This window comes from Candoia aspera, chromosome 4, assembly GCF_035149785.1.
Source record: "Candoia aspera isolate rCanAsp1 chromosome 4, rCanAsp1.hap2, whole genome shotgun sequence".
In the NCBI taxonomy this organism is placed as follows: Eukaryota; Metazoa; Chordata; class Lepidosauria; order Squamata; family Boidae; genus Candoia; species Candoia aspera.
This window is the reverse complement of record NC_086156.1, coordinates 35,679,692-35,700,301: the sequence shown is the minus strand read 5'-3', so window position 1 is coordinate 35,700,301 and position 20,610 is coordinate 35,679,692. Positions and strand designations below refer to the sequence as shown.

Here is a 20,610-nt window from a genome sequence, read left to right as displayed (position 1 = left end):
GGCGCTCTTTGTGAAACTCGCACTTTGTCGGCTTGGCATAGAGCTGCGCCCTTCTGAGCTTGTCGAGGACTTGCCTGACTAGGGTCACATGTTCCTCGTGCGTTTTTGTGTAAATAAGGACGTCGTCGATGTAGACCAGGACCCCTTTGAACAGATGTTCATGCAGTACCTCATTGATGAGCTGCATGAACACCCCAGGGGCCCCCGCGAGTCCGAAGGGCAGTACTTTGTACTGGAAGGCGCCTAGGGGGCAGTTGAACGCCGTCTTCCATTCGTCCCCCTCCCTGATTCGGATGCGATAGTACGCCTCGCGAAGGTCCAGTTTGGAAAAGACTTTGCCCGTGGACAGGTGGGCGAGCATGTCCTTCACCAGGGGTAAGGGGTATTTGTTGGACAGGGAAGCCGCGTTTAGGCCCCGGTAGTCGGTGCAGAGCCGTAGGGTGCCGTCTTTCTTCTCCCGGAATAAGACGGGGGCTCCGACCGGTGAGCATGCTGGCTCTATGAATCCCCTGTCTAGGTTTTTATCGATGAACTCCCGGAGGGTTGCCATCTCCTTCGGGGTCATCGAGTAGATCTTTGGTCTAGGTAAGGGGACGTCGGGCAGTAGGTCGATCCGGCAATCCGTCTTGCGGTGGGGGGGTAGTTGGTCAGCTTCTGCCTCTCCGAAGACCTCGGAGAAGTCGGCGTATTGTTCTGGTAGGTCTGCTGTGGTAGCGGCGTTGTCTTGTGTGGTCGCCTCCGCTCGTCCTACAGTGGGGTTGGTTCTGCCCGCTGGAACTGGTGCTCGATACTCGCCGTCGCCGAATGTGAAGGTGCGGGTCTCCCAGTTGATCCGCGGGTTGTTTGTCGTGAGCCATGGCATCCCCAGGACTGCAATGGGCCGTCCGATGTGCGTGACGACGAACGATGTGCGCTCGGTGTGAGTGCCCATTTGCAGGGTGACCGGCTCGGTTTGTAGCGTGGCTGGTTTCCCTCCCGCTGTGGAGCCGTCCAGCTGGTGGAATGCCAGCGGCGTGGGGAGGGGGAAGCAGCGGAGGTCGAGTTTGGCGACTAGGTCGGGGTGGATGAGGTTTTTTGAGCACCCCGAGTCCACTAGTGCCGCGGCCGTGGTGGCTCCGTTGCCGGCAGAGAGTTTGATTGCTGCCATTATTACGGGGCTTTCGTCGTTCCGTCGAGGTGGTCCGTGCTGCTGTCCCACCGCCTGCCTCGCCACGCGTTTCAGGGCAGGCGGGGAGCTTTTCCCGCCGGCTGGTCGGGGTCTGCGTTATCCTCTTCCCCCCAGTAAGCGTCCCAGCCTTCCTCTGGTGTCGCTGTGGCCACGGTCATTCGGCGGTGAGGGGGCGGCCCCAGGTTGGGTGGTTTGGGGCTAATTTTCGGGGTGGGTTTGGGCGCACTGGTCGGCGGTCGGTTGGCGAAGCAATCCACCGTCTTGTGCCCTAATTTGCCACACCTCCCGCAGGGCTCCCGGTTGAATTTCTTTTTTGGGTATATGGGGCCGGCCATCCCCACGTGTGGTGCGGGTACCTTTTTTCCGGCATAGTTTGTGTCTTCCGTGGTTGTCATGAGGAAGGTGCGGTGCGCGTGTTCGGCTTTCCCCGCGAGGTGGATCCACCCGTGTAGCGTTTCTGGGTCGTCGCGGTAGAGGGCCCATTGGAGAACGTCGCGATTGAGCCCCCTTTTGAACATTTCCAGCAGGGTGGTCTCGGACCAGTCGCTGACCTTCCCCGCGAGGGCTTTGAACTCCAGGGCGTAGTCAGGGACCGTGCGTGTGCCCTGTTTAAGTCTTTGGAGTGCGTTTTTCGCCCTTACTTTGGCTAGGGGGTCTTCGAAGTAGTTTTTCATCTCATTGATGAAAGCAGGGAAGGTGGCGAGGGCGGGGGAGCTGGACTCGTACAGTTGGACGTACCAGTCCGCCGCCCTGTCTTGGAGTTTGATCGCCACGGCGGCGATCTTGTCGGCCTCGGAGTCGTAGGAGTGTCCGTGCCTCCCCATGAACTCCCTAGCGTTCGTGACAAAGAACGAGAGTTTCGTGGGGGTCCCATCGAAGAAGATGGGGAAGTCCTTTGGGGCCCGGGCGTTTTGCGCGGCCCTGCCTCTCGCTTCCCGGTCTGTGGTGTCGTCCGCCTGTGCCGTCTGCTGACCCTCCGCTGGCCCGTGGGGGTTCGGTGCTTCGCTCGGGGTGTGGGCCTGTGCGGGGACGTCGTTGGGTGGCGCGGGGGGCATAAGCGACTGGAGCATGGTCCGGAGTTCCGTCAGTTGAGCCCGCATGGCTGCGAGTTCAGCTCGTGCCTCCTCGTCCACAGCCCGCGCCGCCGCTGGGGCCGGTTCCGCTGGCGCGTCCTCGGGGGTGGGTTGCCGGCGGGGTTCCTCCTCCCTCTGCCGCGGGTCCGCTTCCTCCGCCGTCTGCTGGGTGTCTCCGTCGTCCTCCTCCGTGTTGACCGCCGTTGGGCTGTCGCTCCACGCCCGTTGCTGGGGTGCGATGTGGGGCGCGGGGTCCTCCGCTGGTTTCGGAAGTCGTGCTGCTCCCTCCCGCGGTCGGGTTGCCTCCGTCGCCATCTCCCCTCGGGGTTGGAGCTGAGGCTCGGGTCGGGTGGGGTGGGTGTCCATGGCTCCGGGAGTCCGCGGTGCCTCTGGCCTTGGTCGGTCCTCCTCTGTCTCTTGCCGCGCGGCTCGCCCTCCTTGCCCGCGCCGCTCCGGCCTCATCTTGCTGGTCTTCTCGCCGTCTACTCCTCCCGCGGCTCGTTGTCGTCCGGTGGGGCTCGGCGAGGCTGAGTTTATGACTCTCAGCTTTATGTCATGCGCTGCCTGCCTCTGAATAATACTCAGACACTGGTTCGTGGATCAGGCTCTGATTTATTCACAGCGCAGTTACAGCGTCGGAAGAAAAAAGCTGAGAGTGACAGGAGCGCGCCGGTGCGGGGTTTAAATACCCCGCGCCGGTCAGCGCCCCCTCACTCGCGGTCACGTCACCCCCCTTTGTCCAATACGTTGCCCTGCCGGTGGGTGAGGGGTTGTGAGGCCCCGCTGGCGTTCCGGGATCGCCCATCATCAGGTTTTCTATTCCTCTGGTGATTGCTGTCAGCTGGGCGATCTCCGATGTATTGGCGCTGATGGCTTGGGTGTGCTCCGTGATCCGTTTAGTTATTGTTTGTTGGCCGTTAGTCGTTGTGGGTTGATGGCTACTTATCTTGAGCCCCTTCACCTATTTCCTTGCTATTGTCATGTGTGCCATTGCGCTGATGACTTCAGCTCAACGGCACTCATGACATATGGGGATACCAAGTCATCTTGTCTGCCTCCTGAAGAATCTGTATAACGACCAAGTAGCAACAGTAAGAACAGACCACGGAACAACGGGCTGGTTTAAGATTGGGAAAGGAGTACAGCAGGGCTGTATACTCTCACCCTACCTATTCAACCTGTATGCAGAACACATCATGCGACATGCTGGGCTTGAGGAATCCAAGGCTGGAGTTAAAATCTCTGGAAGAAACATTAACAATCTCAGATATGCAGATGATACCACTTTGATGGCTGAAAGCGAAGAGGAACTGAGGATCCTTATGATGAAGGTGAAAGAAGAAAGTGCAAAAGCTGGCTTGCAGCTAAACCTCAAAAAAACCAAGATTATGGCAACCGGCTTGATTAATAACTGGCAAATAGAGGGAGAAAATGTAGAAGCAGTGAAAGACTTTGTATTTCTAGGTGCGAAGATTACTGCAGATGCTGCTGCAGTCAGGAAATCAGAAGACGCTTAATCCTTGGGAGAAGAGCAATGACAAATCTCGATAAAATAGTTCAGAGCAGAGACATCACACTGACAACAAAGCTCCGCATAGTTAAAGCAATGGTGTTCCCCGTAGTAACATATGGCTGCGAGAGCTGGACCATAGGGAAGGCTGAGAGAAGGAAGATAGATGCTTTTGAACTGTGGTGTTGGAGGAAAATTCTGAGAGTGCCTTGGACTGCAAGAAGATCCAACCAGCCCATACTCCAGGAAATAAAGCCAGACTGCTCACTTGATGGAATGGTATTAAAGGCCAAACTGAAATACTTTGGCCACATAATGAGAAGACAGGACACCCTGGATAAGATGCTGATGCTAGGGAGAGTGGAGGGAAAAAGGAAGAGGGGCCGACCAAGGGCAAGGTGGATGGATGATATCCTACAGGTGACGGACTTGTCCCTGGGGGAGCTGGGGGTGTTGACGACTGACAGGAAGCTCTGGCGTGGGCTGGTCCATGAAGTCACGAAGAGTCGGAAGCGACTAAACGAACAACAACACAACAACACCCTCATTGTTAACATTTCAAGTTGTGGAGATTCGATTATTGCTACAGGAAGCTTATGTGCATGCGAACATATTGGAAGTCAGATTTAGACTTTATAAAATAACGCAGATACATCCATAAACCAGCCAGCAAGGGGACTGTATGTAACCTGACTCTCCAGCCCTGTTTCTTGCTTTACAAAACAAGAGTTGAAAACAAGGACTAAGTTATTGTCTTTCTTTTCTATTTCCAATTTTTCAGTCAGAGGTTAATTTTGACCTCTGTGTTTAACCTAGTAGCATCGGTCCTAATATAAAGTATTTTATCCTTTTTGCAACTATATTGTTTTATCAACTTATTCCAGTAGTGCTTGCATTTGGTGTCAAACTTACCTGTTCACCAGAGAAATAAAAGTTTTGTTTGTCTTGTAAATAACTCCACTGATATTTGTCTTTCTAAGACAACTTTCTCCACATCAGAGAATTGTAGTCCCATAACATCTGGGGCAGTATGTTGGGTGGAATAGCTCTAACAATGCATTTTTCTCAGAAGTTTGTGGTTGATACTAATTGCTAACACAAGTGATGTTTTATAATCAAGAGGTACTGTTTTCATTGTGTATTTGTTTCTCTGAAGATACAGATTTTGTCTTGATTGGTCTGGCAGGAAAGGTTTATTTTAAAAAATTAATTTTTGCCAAAAGCAACACTTAAAAAGGATGGACATGGAAATAAAGCCAAATTTCCTATATGCCTTTTGCCTCTAGAGACCAAAAATCCTCTTGTTTTCAGCTCATAAATGTTAAAATTACTTTAAATGAGTATTAAATAGTGCAATTATATACATGTCTTCTCATCAGAGTTACACCCATTTTGTAGACCAAGTAGCTTTTGTGAAACAAAACACCAGTTTGGTGTAATCAGTAAGGTGCTGGGCTAGAAACTGGGAGACGATGAATTCTAGTCCTCCTTTAGGCATGGAACTGGCTGGGCGAATCTGGCTCTATCGCTCCCTTTCACCCAAATAGAGACAATAGGAGGAGAGAGCATTATGTATGCTGCCTTGAATTGTACAAAATAAAGTCCTGGTACAAATTTAATTTCCTTTTTTATTTTTTATTTAACCAAACATACAATTTTCTGTTGATGCAATTGACTAAGAAAGAAGACAGAAAGTGATTGCTAAACATGGAACATTCTCATTTTCTATTTTTCTTTCCTAAGAAACACGTGAACCCTTAAGATATTGGGGTAAGCAGATATAATAGTCTTCACTAATGTAATGCTGTTCTGTTATTGCCTGGATATTGTAGTTTTGGCACATCTGAAGGTCCTTAGGATTGGGGACAGCTAAGAGTATTAACCTACTACTTTAGGCACAATGTAAGAAATTCTAGTCATACTTGGATAATGTTAAAAAAAAAACTCTCAGTTTTAATGACTGCTGTCTATTCAACCATTGTATTACCTTTAGTCTTATGCAGGAAAATATGTGCCGGCCATTGGATATTATATTCATAGCAATAATCCTACAGCAAAGATAAAGGTCAACTTCAAGGGTGTTGCCATTGGAGACGGTCTTTGTGACCCTGAAGTGGTATGATTTCCATATTTTTTTTGTATTCTGAAATTGCAGACCCAAAAAGAACACTATCCTGACTAATTTCCAGCCAGTGCAAATGCTTTCAACCTTGATCACATGTTTCTTAATATAAGAATGTAAATTAGTTGCAACCCCACCAAGATTGGCTGCTTAAAAGCCATTGAAACTTTATTACCGTTTTAATAAAGTGTATACGTTTGCTAGCATGTTTTTTGTCTCAGCTGAATGTATTGATTTTGTTTCGTGCTTTTCAAACTTTTTAATGGCATTTGAAAATGAAAACAGTCTAGATTAATATCATTCATTTTCTTGATCAGATGTTGGGAGGCTATGCAGAATTCTTATATCAAATTGGCTTGGTGGATGAGAAGCAGAGGGTACATGTCCAGAATCAGACTAATCTGGGACAACAATACATCCAGCAGAAGAAATGGAAAGAAGCCTTTGAAGTATGTCGTTGAGGCCCACATGCTGGCCTTCAGCAATTAAAACCATCTGAACAGAGTAAGGGGTCAGAAGGAAACCGAATGGAGGTCGCAAACTTGATTGCAGCAGCAGCAGCAGCAAAAAGAAAGCTAATAGGGGGAAAAGTCATTCTCCAATGTTCCCCTAAAGTTTACACTGGATTTCCTTTAAAATTGAGCACTTGAGTGTATGTTTACATAGGCATCTCTTTTGTAGATTGCTTTAATTTCTTAATGCCTGAATGCCCTAAAGCTTTTTCTTATCTCCAGAAATTGGCAGAAAAGCAATTGTAGAACTTGTGGGGATGCTTGAACATCTCCATCATACCTTTTCTATCCACAAATAAGGATTCTAATTTTTTTCAGTCACTTGAAAAAAAGGTGAAGAAGGGGTTACCATGACTCTCAGTAATTGACTGACGTGCATCTCTTTGTAGTATTTTGTATTCCAGTAATCTGATGAATCTGGCCTATTTTACAAGATTGTCTTTAAAAAAAAAGTTATTGTTCATTTTAAAATTTATGCTACACTGATTTTTGCTGATATCATGCAAGCAAGTTTAGTCTCTGGAATATTAATTTCACTAGCTGCTATTTTACATAAGGGGGAAAGAAAAAAGCTTGCTGGAGCAGACCAATAGGACCAACTCATCCACCATGTACTTTTCCAAGGGAAAAGAATGATCTTTCCTCTCCAACCTCTCTTGGAGAGATTTGAATAGGATATTTACCTTTTCTGACTTGAAATATGGTACTCAGTTGGACCTTGGAGCAAGGAGGGATCTTCCTTTTAGTATTTTTAGTACAAGTGTATTTTACCAGCTTTCCTTTACTAGCTGTGGCACCTGTAGAACAATGAACAGTTGACACATTCAGCAGTGAAAATGAACATGTTGAACTTATATTATTTTTTCCTCAGGTATTTGATACTCTGTTGAATGGCGATAAAACTGGAAGTCCTCCTTATGTTCAGACTATTACAGGATGTAGCAACTATTTCAACTTCTTGCAGTGCCAAGTAAGTACTCATGAGAAAAGCCAGACATATTGGAAATGTACATGTACATGTCTGGTCTATAGACCAAAAAGGATGATAGGAGTGTGATGATGTTCTGCAAAAAGCAACTAGATCAGATGGTAGTAACAGATGTACTTTTTTCTGTCTTTGAAGGCTTGCAGGAAAGATCCCTTCTTTTTCTTACTCTTTTCCTTGAAGCCAGTTATGTGTTTTAAGAGTTTTGCTAGGTCAAGAGGTCAAGGAGGAGATGACTTTTTTCTTCCAGACCAGTGGTCTAAAGCTATCTCAGTACAAGGTACTGAGGGCAAACAGCAGAGAAATCTTGTTGCCAGCATGCCAGATGCTTCATGAGTTGGGCCTGTTGGTCTGGTCCAGCAAACTTTTCCCCCTTATTTAAAAGAGCAGCTAATGAAGTAACATTCCAGATATTAAACTTGCCTCAGAACTGATTTAGCGTATTTACATTAATCAATGAAAAACAAACCTCTTTTGCTTACCAAGTACCATATCTTTTTACAAATTGCTGGCTTTTTCCTTCTTACAAAGTTAATTGATCTGAACATATTAAATTGTTTCATCATTTCAAACCTGAACATGAAACTGCAAGATCACTTAATTCTCACTGATGTGGTGTTAAGCACACTTGACTGCAATAAGAAAGAAAAAAGAATCATTTAAAATATAGATGTATAACTTTGTTTTCTTGCTTTCATAAAGTAATTTTGTCTGCGTTCTTTCTCTTTCTCATTTTAATGATAGGAGCCTGCAGATCAGGAATATTTTGGAAAGCTATTGTCATTGCCAAACATAAGGAAATCTATCCATGTTGGAAACTTGACCTTCCACAATGGCTCTATAGTTGAAGAGCACTTGATTGAAGATATAATGAAGACAATAAAACCTTGGTTGGCTATTTTAATGGATCATTACAGGGTAAGTAAGATGCCAACCTGAATTTCTTACTTGTCAGTTTTAGAACATGAAAAGAAATATTGATTATTTATTTATTTATTCTCCAAATATTTAACACTGGTCTTGACTGAACATTATATTTTTGTAGAAGAAAATTGTACTGTTTAAATTCATATATAATTTGGAAGTTTTGTAAACCCTAAGGCATATTCACATTTGCCAAGTCACATTTGTCAATTAATTGTCAATTAATTTTTAGCTAATTGCTTTTTTGTTTTGGTGTTCTCAAGGGAGGAGAGATAGTCACACAATTCTTTCTGCATGAATTTGCAACAAGTCAGCAATGTAAAGAGATTTTGCCATGGTTTAGAAGATGGTTATGGCAAGACAGCTATTGTAAACTAAAGGGGATGTTCTTTCTTCCCACATATTGTCATTAAGCATTTTAAATAGTGTTTGATGTTAAGTTTGCAATATTTTAAATTTCCTGAGATGATCTTTTACCTTCATAATTTGTAAAGCATGCTTTTTGCCAAGGACAAGAGAAACAGTTAAAGTACCATCTTCTATCAACATAAAATGAAGTTTGACAGAATTTGTTTACCCCAGAGGTAAATGTCTTGGACATAGATTGGAGAAGACTTGGGTTTGAGTTTGACTGAGCATACAGCTCACTGTTTGGGTTTGGGTCAATCATTCTGTCTTAGTCCTATCTATCTTTTAAGAATGTTTCGGTGGAGTTAAAATTAGGGGGGATCTCCATTAACATCATCTTGAGTTCTCAGGTTGAAATACAAATGTAGAAAACAAATATCTCCCACTTATCCCCCTAAATTCTTCATACTGTATTATTAAACAATACAGATTGCATGGCGTATAGGCCAGTAAAACTAAGGATATTGCACTATGTCTCCCCTTATAAAGTAATTGTAGTAATCCACATATTATTGAGTATAACAACTACATGAAGTTTTTGTTGAGGCCATGGAAGATCAAGATTTTTAAGGAATAGCTCCTTCAGAGAAACAGTAGAATTATTTATCTGAGTCAGCTTGGTGAGTCTTACTGAAAAGACTCTTAACCCTTCTAGGATGTTTTAGTAACAAGGAATTAAAATGCACATGTGCTTCTTATGGAAAATAAGTAATACAAAGGATTCTTATCTTGGCTTAAGTGCTAACAGTTTGCTGTTAGATCCTGATATATACTATTAAGAAATAAACTATTAGAAAGCTAAGTCACATTTGTAAGATGAAGTAGGTTCTGACACTAATAAAAATTTCCTTATCCTTTTTAAAATGATGTGCATTCTAATATCTTTATTCAGAATTGGGATGCACAGTATTTTCCAGCAAAGTGCTGCACTTGGACTTTGAAGTGGCATGAAAGGGGCTGCAGTCCCCCCCCCAAAAAAAAGAGGAGGAGCCAGGACAAAAAAAATGTTAATTTTAACTTAATATTTTTATGAAATTAATACCATTAATGTTACTGTCTGGATATTGAATAATGTTCCTCTTTTGCCTGATACATTCAAAACTATAGTTTGGTGGCAGTTTTTGGAAAGGCTTTGGGGTAGTACCCAAGGATTTCAGGGGCCCCCTGTGGTCCTGAAGCTTTATATTGAACCTGGTTGCCTGGGGGTGAGAATAGAAAAAGTCAAGATGGCAGCTATGACCATGTGACTGAAGCCCCACCCCTTTTTGATATGTGTAAAAATAAAGTGGGAAGGACAGGGCTTCAATCACAACTGAGATCTTGAGTTTTTTGATTGCCTCCCAGGAGATGTTCCTGAGTTGAGCACATCTGTTCTCAATCTTCCTTTCCATTTACACAGCAAAGCTTAAAGTTCTTAATATTGTGCTGCTACTGCTTATTTCTGTATAAATTCCAGTGAATAAATTTCTGTTGTTATGTAGTCACCACCCACCCCAACCCCTCCACCATACTATACTGTTGTACGTTTAGATAGACCTTCATCTGTAGGAAAAGTTCAGAATTTTGATTCCAGCTACAGCAGATTAATTTAGTTAATTAAAAACATTTACAAGATACAGTATTCCTGGAAAGATACTTTCTCCTATTTATTTATTTAAAGATTTTAAGAAGGAAGATAAAAGCTAATACAAACTAATATAAAGTAAGGAAAAGAAAAAGAAAGAAATCACAGAGAAAGCAAAAAGTGCAAGAAAGAAAAAAAAAGTAAAAGAAAAGTAGAAAAGAAAGAAAAAAGATACAAAGAAGTAGCTTCCAATCTACTTTACTGCATTTATAGGTACAATTATAAATTTACCTCTTACTTTATGGTTACAACTTAACTCTCTTTCTATAATCTATCCTGTCTAATTATTAAAACCATTAATCATAATTTTATTTTTTTCTGTTTTATGCAAAAAATCCATAAGGGCTTTTCAGTCAGCAGTAAACGTAGATACTGTCTTTTCCCTGATCAAAGAAGTCAATTTAGCTATCTTAGCAAGTTCCATCATCATCACCAACCATTCCTCCATTATGGGTAGTGCTGAATCTTTCCATCTTCGTGCATAAAGTAATTTTGCTGCACTGGAAAGATACTTTCTGACCTTGTAACAATGTTTTTGGTGACATTTTTTGCTTTTTGTCTTTCTGTCCTACTTGCTAGCTACAGTATACCTAAGAAACAAAGCTAAAAGATTTAAACTGTCCATCTCTATATTTTAAATTCCAAAGGAAAGTTTGTTTAATTCCTTGTATACAAGGCTAACAATGGAGCTTTTAGATCCTTATTCCTTTCTTGCACAATTTCTTGTCACTTTTAATGCAATAAAGGCTGTTCATCCTAGCCTCTGTAAATATAATAATCTTGCATACCAAGACATTATGATTTCTGAGGGCAATTTAAGTCAGTTCAGAGTAAGATCAGTGTTTCTATAATAGGAAGTGGTATAAAATATTTTTTTAAACATTTAAAAATAGTAATATTCTAGAATTAATAGGGTGAGAGGGGCTTGAAATGCATGTTGTGGTTGGATGAGTCTGCAGATGCTCCTAACGCCTGGCAGGACAGGTGTTTCCTAACTTATGGACCTGATTCCTGCAGATAGTTAAGAGTGGGCCCTTTCTGTAACTTATCTAGATGATTGAACCACTAGTGTTGTCTAAATTTGGCCATCAGAAATTGTGCATCTCAGAAACCTCTGTGTTATTTAGGCTTCTACTTCTTTGTTTTGTGTCTTGGATCCCTCTGTGCTAGATCACCAAGAAGATGCCAAGGATTTTTTTTTTACAGGCTAAGATTTCGTTCTGCAACAGTACAAGTTTTTGCGGCTTTACTATGCAAAATTATGATTCAGATGGTTGATGTAATATTGATCAGTTAAACCTTTTAACCACCCAAACATTGCTTTTCATTATACAAATTATTAAAACCTAAAACAATTTTATTTTGTTTTAACGTTTTTTTATTTTGATTAAATCAAAATAAAATCAAAACAAGACAATAAAAACATCACAATAGGTATAAATTCAAGAGTAATAATGATGATGATGACGATGCATGGAATTGAAAAAAATAACAAAATTAACAGGGGAGACTCACAGAACATTTTGTTTGTTTTGAGCTTTACTTGTTTTTTTACTTATATTTGACTTCCAGGTTCTCTTATACAATGGACAACTTGATATCATTGTGGCAGCTCCACTGACTGAACGATTTCTGCCTACTGTGCCATGGGCCAAGGTAAAAGAGTACAAAAACGCTGAGAGAATTGTATGGCGAATACATGATAAAGACCCTGAAGTTGCTGGCTATGTACGCCAAGTGGGTGAATTCTATCAGGTGAGATGAGACATTTCCTAACAAAAACAAAGTATGGGTTAAATATGACACTGTAGGAGGAGAGCCAAGTTAGTCTGTGGTAGCAAAAAATCAGGAGTCTGGTAGCATCTTTTTAGACTAATGCATTTTATTAGAAGACATAAGATTTTCTGACTGTATTGCCTTGCCACTTACCTGGCAACTTGAGGAAGAGAACTGGAAGAGAAAGTTAAGTATCAGAAGAAAGAAAAAGAGATAAATAATTTTTTTAAAAATTAGAAGAGAATATATGTAGCTCAGGATCGAACTGTGGAGTCCTTGGTGCTCTCTGAGCTTAGTTGTTTGCTTGCAGATGTTTCATTACCGACTAAGTAGCATTATCAGTGCTAGTGAGTGTAGGGTTTGCTCCCTGCTTATATAAAAAAAATAGTCAAGAATAAAAAATGTCAAAATGTTAGAACAGAATAAGAGAAAGAATGGATGACCTCCTCAGTCCGTAATCAGCACTCTCAATAGGTGATCCTGAAGATAATTCACCTCTTGGTTATTTATCCTGTCACAGGAATATCAACAAGTTACTTTAATCCCAGGAATTTCTTTAAAATAAATCAAGTGAGGAACAGGTAGTCCTTGTTTAATGACCACAACTGGGACCGGCAACTTGGTCATTAAGTGAAGCGGTTCCTAAGTGAAACTGCAACTGTGCTTATTATTTTAATTTAGCTTTCCTTTGCTTTACAGACCTGCAAAGGTTGTAAATGCGAGGATTGGTTGTAAAGTTACTTTTTCATCACTGTCGTAACTGTGAACAGTCGCTAAACGAGGACTACCTGTAATGTGTGCCGAAGTGAGATACTGTGCCATGTCTTTCATTGCATGTGATTGAGTCTAGTGTAATTTTAGGTGAAAACATTTTTTTCCCACTCTGTGAACTATGCATTTATTAACGTTACAAGCACTGAGCACAATAATTTTAGAGGCGAATCTAAATTATGCACACTTCTCTACCCCAGTCTGGTTGGTGATGTGGAAAGCAGCAAGATTTGATCTTACCAAATCTTCCTTCTATCCCTGCTCCCTTAGAGTGGACAGTGGATCGCAATTACTGTTGTTAGCCCTAGATAAAAATGTGTTATGCATATGCTGCTTGCTTGCTTCCCCCATGAAACACTAACAGGTTAACATATTAATCTGCATTGGCTTGTCACAAACAATTATTTATTTATTTTATTTATTTATCAAATTTCATCACTGCCCCGCCTATCTCCTTCAAAAGATTACATTGTCAGTCAGCAATACAAATTCTTACAAACATATTATGCTCTTTTGGGATTCTGACTGATATTCTTCAGACACTTAAGGCTAGTGCAGGCCTAATATCAAAACCTTTTCATTCTTCTAATTTGTATTTTTCAGCTAGGTTTACAATACAGCATCTTTGCTATTTCATAAGGAAACATTTAGTATTAGTTTATACTAAAAACCTTAAGCTTTGAAAAACTTCCCTACCACATGATTGTAATATAAAAAATGTGCTAGTATGCAGTGGCTCTGTGGAAAATAAATAAGTATTCAATTTCAGTGCAATGAAATAATTAGCCAAAGTGAAGGCATTTAAAGCAATCAAAACTCCACTTAAAATCAAATTTATTTAATATTATAAAAAGATCACAAAATAGAAGTTAATATTAGCCTGAGGTTGATAGTTAATAAAATAAACATGCATAAAATACATTGATAACACCAACTAAAAAGCATCTAAAGAGCCTCTCCATCACAAAATCACTTCTCCTTGGATTAAAATGCTATTTTTCCCTACCATTCCACTATTTAATTTTTTAAAAGTAATGCCTTACTATTCAGTATAATTTTGCATACAGAATAAGCCCATGCAAAAGGTTGCCTCACATATGTTCCTTACTTCTGTGCATTTGGAAGGAGGAATAATCCAGGATTCCATTTTGCTTCAGTGTAATGATTGCCAGGAGGGGCTTTATAGAACCCATCTGCAAAAGTAACAGTTTGGTGTACCCAGTTTATACTAGGGTTCTGTTGAACAAACCAAGGCATCCCCAGAATGACCAAGGGACCACCCACCGGTGCCACCACAAAGGGCAACTTTTCTCAGTGGCTACCCAGTTGCAAAGCCACTAATGCTGTAGACTGGGTGACCGGTTTTCCCCCCGATATAGATCCATCCAATTGGGTGAAAATCATGGGACGTTTCAACGGGAAGGTGGGTAACTCCAAAGCAGCTACTACATCAGGATGCATTAAGGAACGTGAGCATCCCGAATCAATCATAGCCCATAGTTCCACAGTTTTTGTACGGGAACCGAGCTTAAGTCTCACGGTCAACGTTGCGAAATTTCCACTCACCGAGACATGATCGCGCCCCTCTTCTTCCACCTGCTCCTTGGCGCTTTTTAGAGCAGGTGGCTGGAGTTTTCCGCCGGTTGGGAGGCTTCTTTTTCGTCTTGCCCACATCCTCCACCAGCTCTGCTACTGTCGCTTTCAGCTTCCTCGGTGCCACTGGTGATTTCCCCCCCGATCTGTCTCTCCGTTCCTCTGGTTTCCTGCGGGGACATGCAGCTGCCAGGTGCCCCTCCTTTCCACACCGCAGGCACAATCCTTTGGCAAAACGGCTTTCTTTTTCTTCTTGCCACGACCGTCTCACTGGTTTGCTAGCAGTAGCTGCTGGCCTTGTAGGTTTCCCCATCGCTTGTTGTTTGGGACCTCTTTTAGTTTGAGTATACTTAGCTTGGGCTTGTTCAACCTTCGCAGCCAATTGTATCCACTCATACAGCGTTGCTGGGTCGCCCCGTACAACTGCCCATCGTAGTATATCTGGTCTTAGTCCATCTTTGAACATCTCTACAAGGGTGGTGGCAGACCAATCCTCTACTTTGCCGGAGAGTGCTTGAAACTCCAGCGCATAATCCGACACTGATCTGGAGCCTTGAACCAACTCCCTTAGGGCTACCTTTGCTTTTTCCTCAGCTAGAGGATCACCAAAATGCATTTTCATTGCCCACATGAAATCATCAAAGCAATCCAACTCCAAAGCGTCCATGTCAACCAGTCGCATGAACCAGTCTGCTGCCCTCTCCTCTAGTTGGGTCGCGACAGCATTAATCTTAGCCCACTCAGAACGAAACACGCTCCCAAACTCTTCCATATAGCTGTGTGCATTAGTCAAAAAAAATGACAGCTTTGTAGGATCCCCATTAAACTTCACATTAAAGTCTCGATATCGGACCCGGGTTGGGCTATTGTGTCTCTTTTTTTGCTTAGCCTTTCGTGGCTGTGGTGGCTCTTCCTCCTGCACCTCTGGCGCTATTTCTTGAGCCTCTGCCAGTCAAACTTTCACACGTCTCCCCCCCTCCCGGCTCCGTCCTCTCTCCTTCTGCTCCCTACTTGGGGAAGGTAAGGAGGCTTTCTTTGGAGGCTTGCTCGGCGGGGGCCCTCCCCCCCAATATTTCCGTGGCTTTCCCTGTTTGTCTACGGGGGGAGGGGGGGTTGGGGATGCGGAGGTGTCAGGAGAGTCACTACCTTCTTTACCTCCCATCTTTTTCTTTTTTTGAGTGTCCCTGGTAAAGGTTAACTTTGCCAACAAATCCTCTATGGATTTCATCCTCGCCTCCAGCTGCTGGGATTTCTCCGTCTCCATCTCCGTTGGTGTCACTGCTCTCGTCCTTTTGGTGATCTGCACGGTCGGAAACAGCGAGGAATACACCGGCTTGGCTGGGGCTGGTGGCGACCCATACAAGGGTCCCTCCGTCTTCTTGACTACCACTGACTTCACTGCCTTCTCCGTATCGCAACTGGAATCCGTTGCCTCGGAGAGGTCATCCGACCCTGGCGTGAGAGTCCCCTCTCTCCGCGGTCCCATGGGCTCTTGTTCCCCACCTCTGGAGAGCTGACTTTCCCCCGAGCCGGTGGTTGAGGTTGGGGCAGTTTCAGTCATTGCTAATTAAACTCCTCACAGGAAACTGGATGGATGCTAGCGGACTGATATTAAAGATTCTCAGCTTTATGTAATGATTGCCTATTCCAATAAAAGGAGTCTCATCAGTAGTTACTAGAGAAAACTAATTTATTGAATGAATAGTATGCAAAGTACGAAGAAAGCTGAGAATGAGCAAAAGCGCGCCAATTACAAACTTAAAAAGCCTTGCTCCCGTTGCAAACCCTCCCCTCAGGCTAGCATAGCAACCACCCACCCCAGATGCTAGCAACCGTTAGAATCGGCCTGAGAAAGTAACCTTGAACAGCAGAGATAACCCAAACATACATTCCAGAAGATCACAAGTCAGCACAAAGGAAATTTACCAGCGTGGCCAGGCAGGCATGCAACTGCAGATATGACATGTGAAACGTTACGAGGAACCATAAACATCGGAACGGGAACATGACATTCAGACAATTCCTAGCTAAGTCATGGTTTCAGATCAATTACCTTCTTAAGCAAGCCAACTAAACAATCCAAAGATGATTGGAGTTTGCTTTAAACTTTAATTCCTGATTCATTTGTAAAAATGTTATGAATTCAGTAAAGTAAAACTATGCTAATTTCTTCCTCCTCTTAGCCATGTGAGAACAGAGGGGAGGGGAACAAGGTAAACTGCAGACTTTACTCTGACTCATTGCTGCTAATGTACATAATCCTAAACGTAGGTTTACTCTTCTATGTCTCAAGCCATTTGTGTGTTTATTGGGCCTTCCTTTGTGCAATTTATAGTTCAGTACAGGTAGTCCTTGACTTACGACCACAATTCTGACAGGAATTTCCATTGTAAGTCATTGTGGTCATAAGTCGAGTCACCACGTGACCGGATCCAATTTTACGACCATTTTTACAGCAGGTGTTAAGCGAACCACTGTGGTCGTTAAGCAAATCCAGCTTTCCCAATGGACTTTTTTTTAAAATTATTTATTTAATTTACTTTCTATCCCGCCTTTATTATTTGGAAGAAAATGGCAAAAAACATTGCAAAACATGACCATGGGACGCTGCAACCAGTTGTAAATGTGAGTCGGTTGCCAAGCACCTGAAATGTGATCATGTGATCGAGGGTGGGGTGCAACGTTTTGCGACACTCAGCAGTGCTTTTCAGGCTGTAAAGCACCCATTCCAAGGCCATTGTAACTTTGGACCATCGTTAAACAGTTTTAAGTGAAGGACTACCTGTATTTAAAATGGTCAGATTGTACTCTCAAGAGAATTATGCTAATTAGATAAAATACAACTTTATTTCAGTATTTTGGAATTCTTTACACATTCTTATTTACAGCTTCATTAACATCAAAGGAAAAAATGGAGAAAAGAATTACTTTGTCACAGAATGCAATAAGAAGAAAGTGGGGGAAATCAAATAAATTGTTCCTCCGAAGTGTCTTGGAGTCTTCAGAAGGCTCTTGGTATCCTCCATTTTTATTGATTTGAATGATACTGAAAGGTTAGCTCAACCATCAGATCGTGTAATCAGAAGCTGCCTGATTTGTGGGTATCTTGAATATCCTTGTTCAATGTTGTGTCTGTTTGGTCAATATGTTCTCTCTTTCTCTGTGTGCTTCTTAGTCTTTCCTTTCTTCCTTCAGTTGTCAAGTCTAGCAATCTCACAATATTTTTCTCTTCGTATAAGAACTCTCATAGGCAGTGTTTCTCAACCTTGGCAACTTTAAGACGTGTGGACTTCAACTCCCAGAATTCCCCAGCCAACATAGGGAACAAATACTGTCGCATTTAATAACTTCCCAGCTAGGATGACACTCATATAATCTTTTAATTCAAGTGTATGGGGAAAAAAATCTATTGTGTATTTTTAGGCCAAGTCTGGAAAGGGGTTTGTCTAGAGGTGTCATATGATCTGTTTTAGGAGTAGATAATTTTCTTTTATCCAGACTAGCCCATAAACTAAATGCTGGCATTCACAGCCCTTTGTTTTCTTGAAGCTGAATGATCAGAGAACACCCTGAAATGTCACAGCTGTTGCCTTCTTTTTCTTTAAACACCAAGGTCAAAGAGGAAGTGGGTAAATGTAAGCAAAGGTTCTGCGTTCTACTGTTACTTTTTGGTTGTGCATAAACACCATTTGCAATTGAGTCCTGTGGACTTTCCTGTTAATTTTTCCTTTTCCCACTCATTCCCCAGTTCTGTATATTCCTGGGCAGAGAAGAGAGAAAAAAAGTCATCCGTCTAGTCTTTTTTTTCAGTGCATGCATGTCTGTGGAACTTCAGCTTTTGTAGTTCCATCGAAGCCTGAATGACATTGCAGACATTTGCAAGGTGTTTAGCACCATCTACTCATAGTTGTCAGTGGACTGCAGAATAAAAGGGCTGCCCTGAGGGATTAGAGTAGAGGTCAAGATTATTCCAAAGTCAAAATAAAGTATGTTTGATGGCTGCAGTTTTAAATACCTAAGTGATCTCTTCTTATGTTGTGTGTTTCAAAATCTGGTTCAAATGAAGGGACAGATCATCAGCCAATTGTTGCTTAAGTTACTTGGCAGTATACAAGTAGAATGAATGAATGAATGAATGAATGAATGAATGAATGAATGTGCATGAGACTTGAATCCTGCCTTCAATCCTGAATGAAAGAAATTTTTAATCATAAGCTTGAGAATTTAAAGAATCTGAAATAAACAGCAAAAAGCTAAATAAGATGTTGATCATAGAAGTTAAAAATGGATTAAGGGTACAGATAAAATTGGAATATTGAAACTTTTACAATAAGATTTTGGAATTAATTATGAAGTACAAACAGCTTCTTGTGGGAAATAGATCCTGTTTAGGTTTTATAAGATCTTGTATAAGGATAAGCAATTTCATGATTTCAAGAACTGTATACTAGAGGGGACTAAAGATTTTAGGTAGAAGAAAGGTAAGAGGAAAGATATACAGGCCTGCAAGATGGTGCAAAACGTTATGACAATAAAAATACTGAAAGACACTTTTGAAGAATGGAATCAGAAAATAGTAGCCACAATATCAACAATGTCAGTAATGACGTCTACTTTTATGGATAGACTATGTCTAAAAGATGTTATTGAAGAAAGGACAGATGTAGAACAAATTTTATATGACAAGATAGAGATGGTATTGAAAGTGGATTTACAACTGACAGGCCAAGAGAATGACTTAGAAAAGGATGTTTCACTGGATCTATAAAAGAAACTGGCTGAGGTTTTAAATTTAAAAGGGAAATACAAATGACAAACCAAAAGAGTGACCTGGATAATTTTCTGGATTTACAAAAGAGGCTTGTTAAAGCCTTGAAGAACTCTGTGCAATGGGACAAAGACTAAATGGAGAGAAATCAAATCCTACAACAATATTTGAATAAACTAAAGATTAAGACTGTTAGAAGTAAAAGGAAGGAATATAAAGTTAGGTTTATTGGATCAAGGTTAAAACAAGAAATGTTGTTACTTCTGGCTACCTTTTATGGAATTCCTGCTGATACCAGAACTGAAAAGATGATGTTTTACAGATTTGTTTGTAGATAAGAAATGGGATATGGAATGAAGAGATAAATGTTTGTAACTTTAGAGAGGGTGAAGAGTTACTAAATTTGTTTATACTTCTTGTTATGAAGGTTGGAAGTCACTTCTTTACATATTTCTTTTCTCTTTCTTTATTATATTCTTACCTTTCTCTTTCTTCTTTCTTTTTTCTTTCTATTTATAAAATAGAATATATAAAATATAAAGTGAGATTTAGTCCTGCCTATGAAGCAAAAAGCTGTCACACTTTGGTAGAAAGATTCTGTGCAGATTAAACAAGGCTTCTAACATTGCTTGAACATTGTTCAGCATTGCTGAAACATTATTCATTCATAGAAATTTGTAATAGTTAACATAGGAACAAGAATACTGCCACAATTCTGAACTGTAGTTTCTTCTTTATTTTTGTTAGTGTACATTCCATGATAATTTTGTTTACCTGCATTTTAACATGTCCTGGAGCATCCCCCCCTTCTTTGGGATATCTCTAATTTGTTTTTTTATATGTAATTCTATAGGTCATTGTTCGAGGAGGTGGCCACATCTTGCCTTATGACCAACCTGAAAGGGCTTTGGATATGATGGATAGATTTATCACAGGAAAAGGATGGAAACAAAGTGGATATGGAAAATAAAACTTGAAATTTTTTGGAAAGTCTACTAAAGAGATTGCATTGGCCAATGGAGATCAAAGGAATGGTGATTAGAAGTATTATGAGGGCTTTTTTTTCCCCCTTGGGAAAATCTGTTTTGATCTGTAAATGAGCCATTCATCCAACTTGATTTCTTGTTCTCAAAATAAATGTCACATCTCTCTCTCTGTCTCATTTACTCTCTTTCTCTGGACATTCTTGGCCTAATTAGCAGAACCCAAACTAGATTCATTTCCAACTTTTCCATTTGTTTTGTGAAATGCTGTACATTATAACCAGCAGCATCCACGGATGGGGTGGAGGGTCAAAGTGATGCGAGCAGTGTTGTGATGTAAGCCCAATCGCTTTTCTACATGCATTATGATATCACATGCAAGCTCCAAAGGAA

General features: G+C 41.6%; 1 protein-coding gene across 1 annotated transcript in view; it reads left to right on the top strand.

Moving 5' to 3' along the window:
• The window catches only part of CPVL (carboxypeptidase vitellogenic like), a 47,328-nt gene extending 26,939 nt beyond the window's left edge, over window positions 1-20,389 (top strand). The window contains exons 8-13 of the mRNA XM_063303824.1: window positions 5,745-5,867; window positions 6,191-6,322; window positions 7,257-7,355; window positions 8,115-8,288; window positions 11,899-12,081; window positions 20,088-20,389. Coding sequence (XP_063159894.1) covers window positions 5,745-5,867; window positions 6,191-6,322; window positions 7,257-7,355; window positions 8,115-8,288; window positions 11,899-12,081; window positions 20,088-20,204 — 828 coding nt within the window. The 3' untranslated portion in view covers window positions 20,205-20,389. The remainder of the gene's footprint in view (window positions 1-5,744; window positions 5,868-6,190; window positions 6,323-7,256; window positions 7,356-8,114; window positions 8,289-11,898; window positions 12,082-20,087) is intronic.
• The last annotated feature ends 221 nt before the right edge of the window (window positions 20,390-20,610 follow it).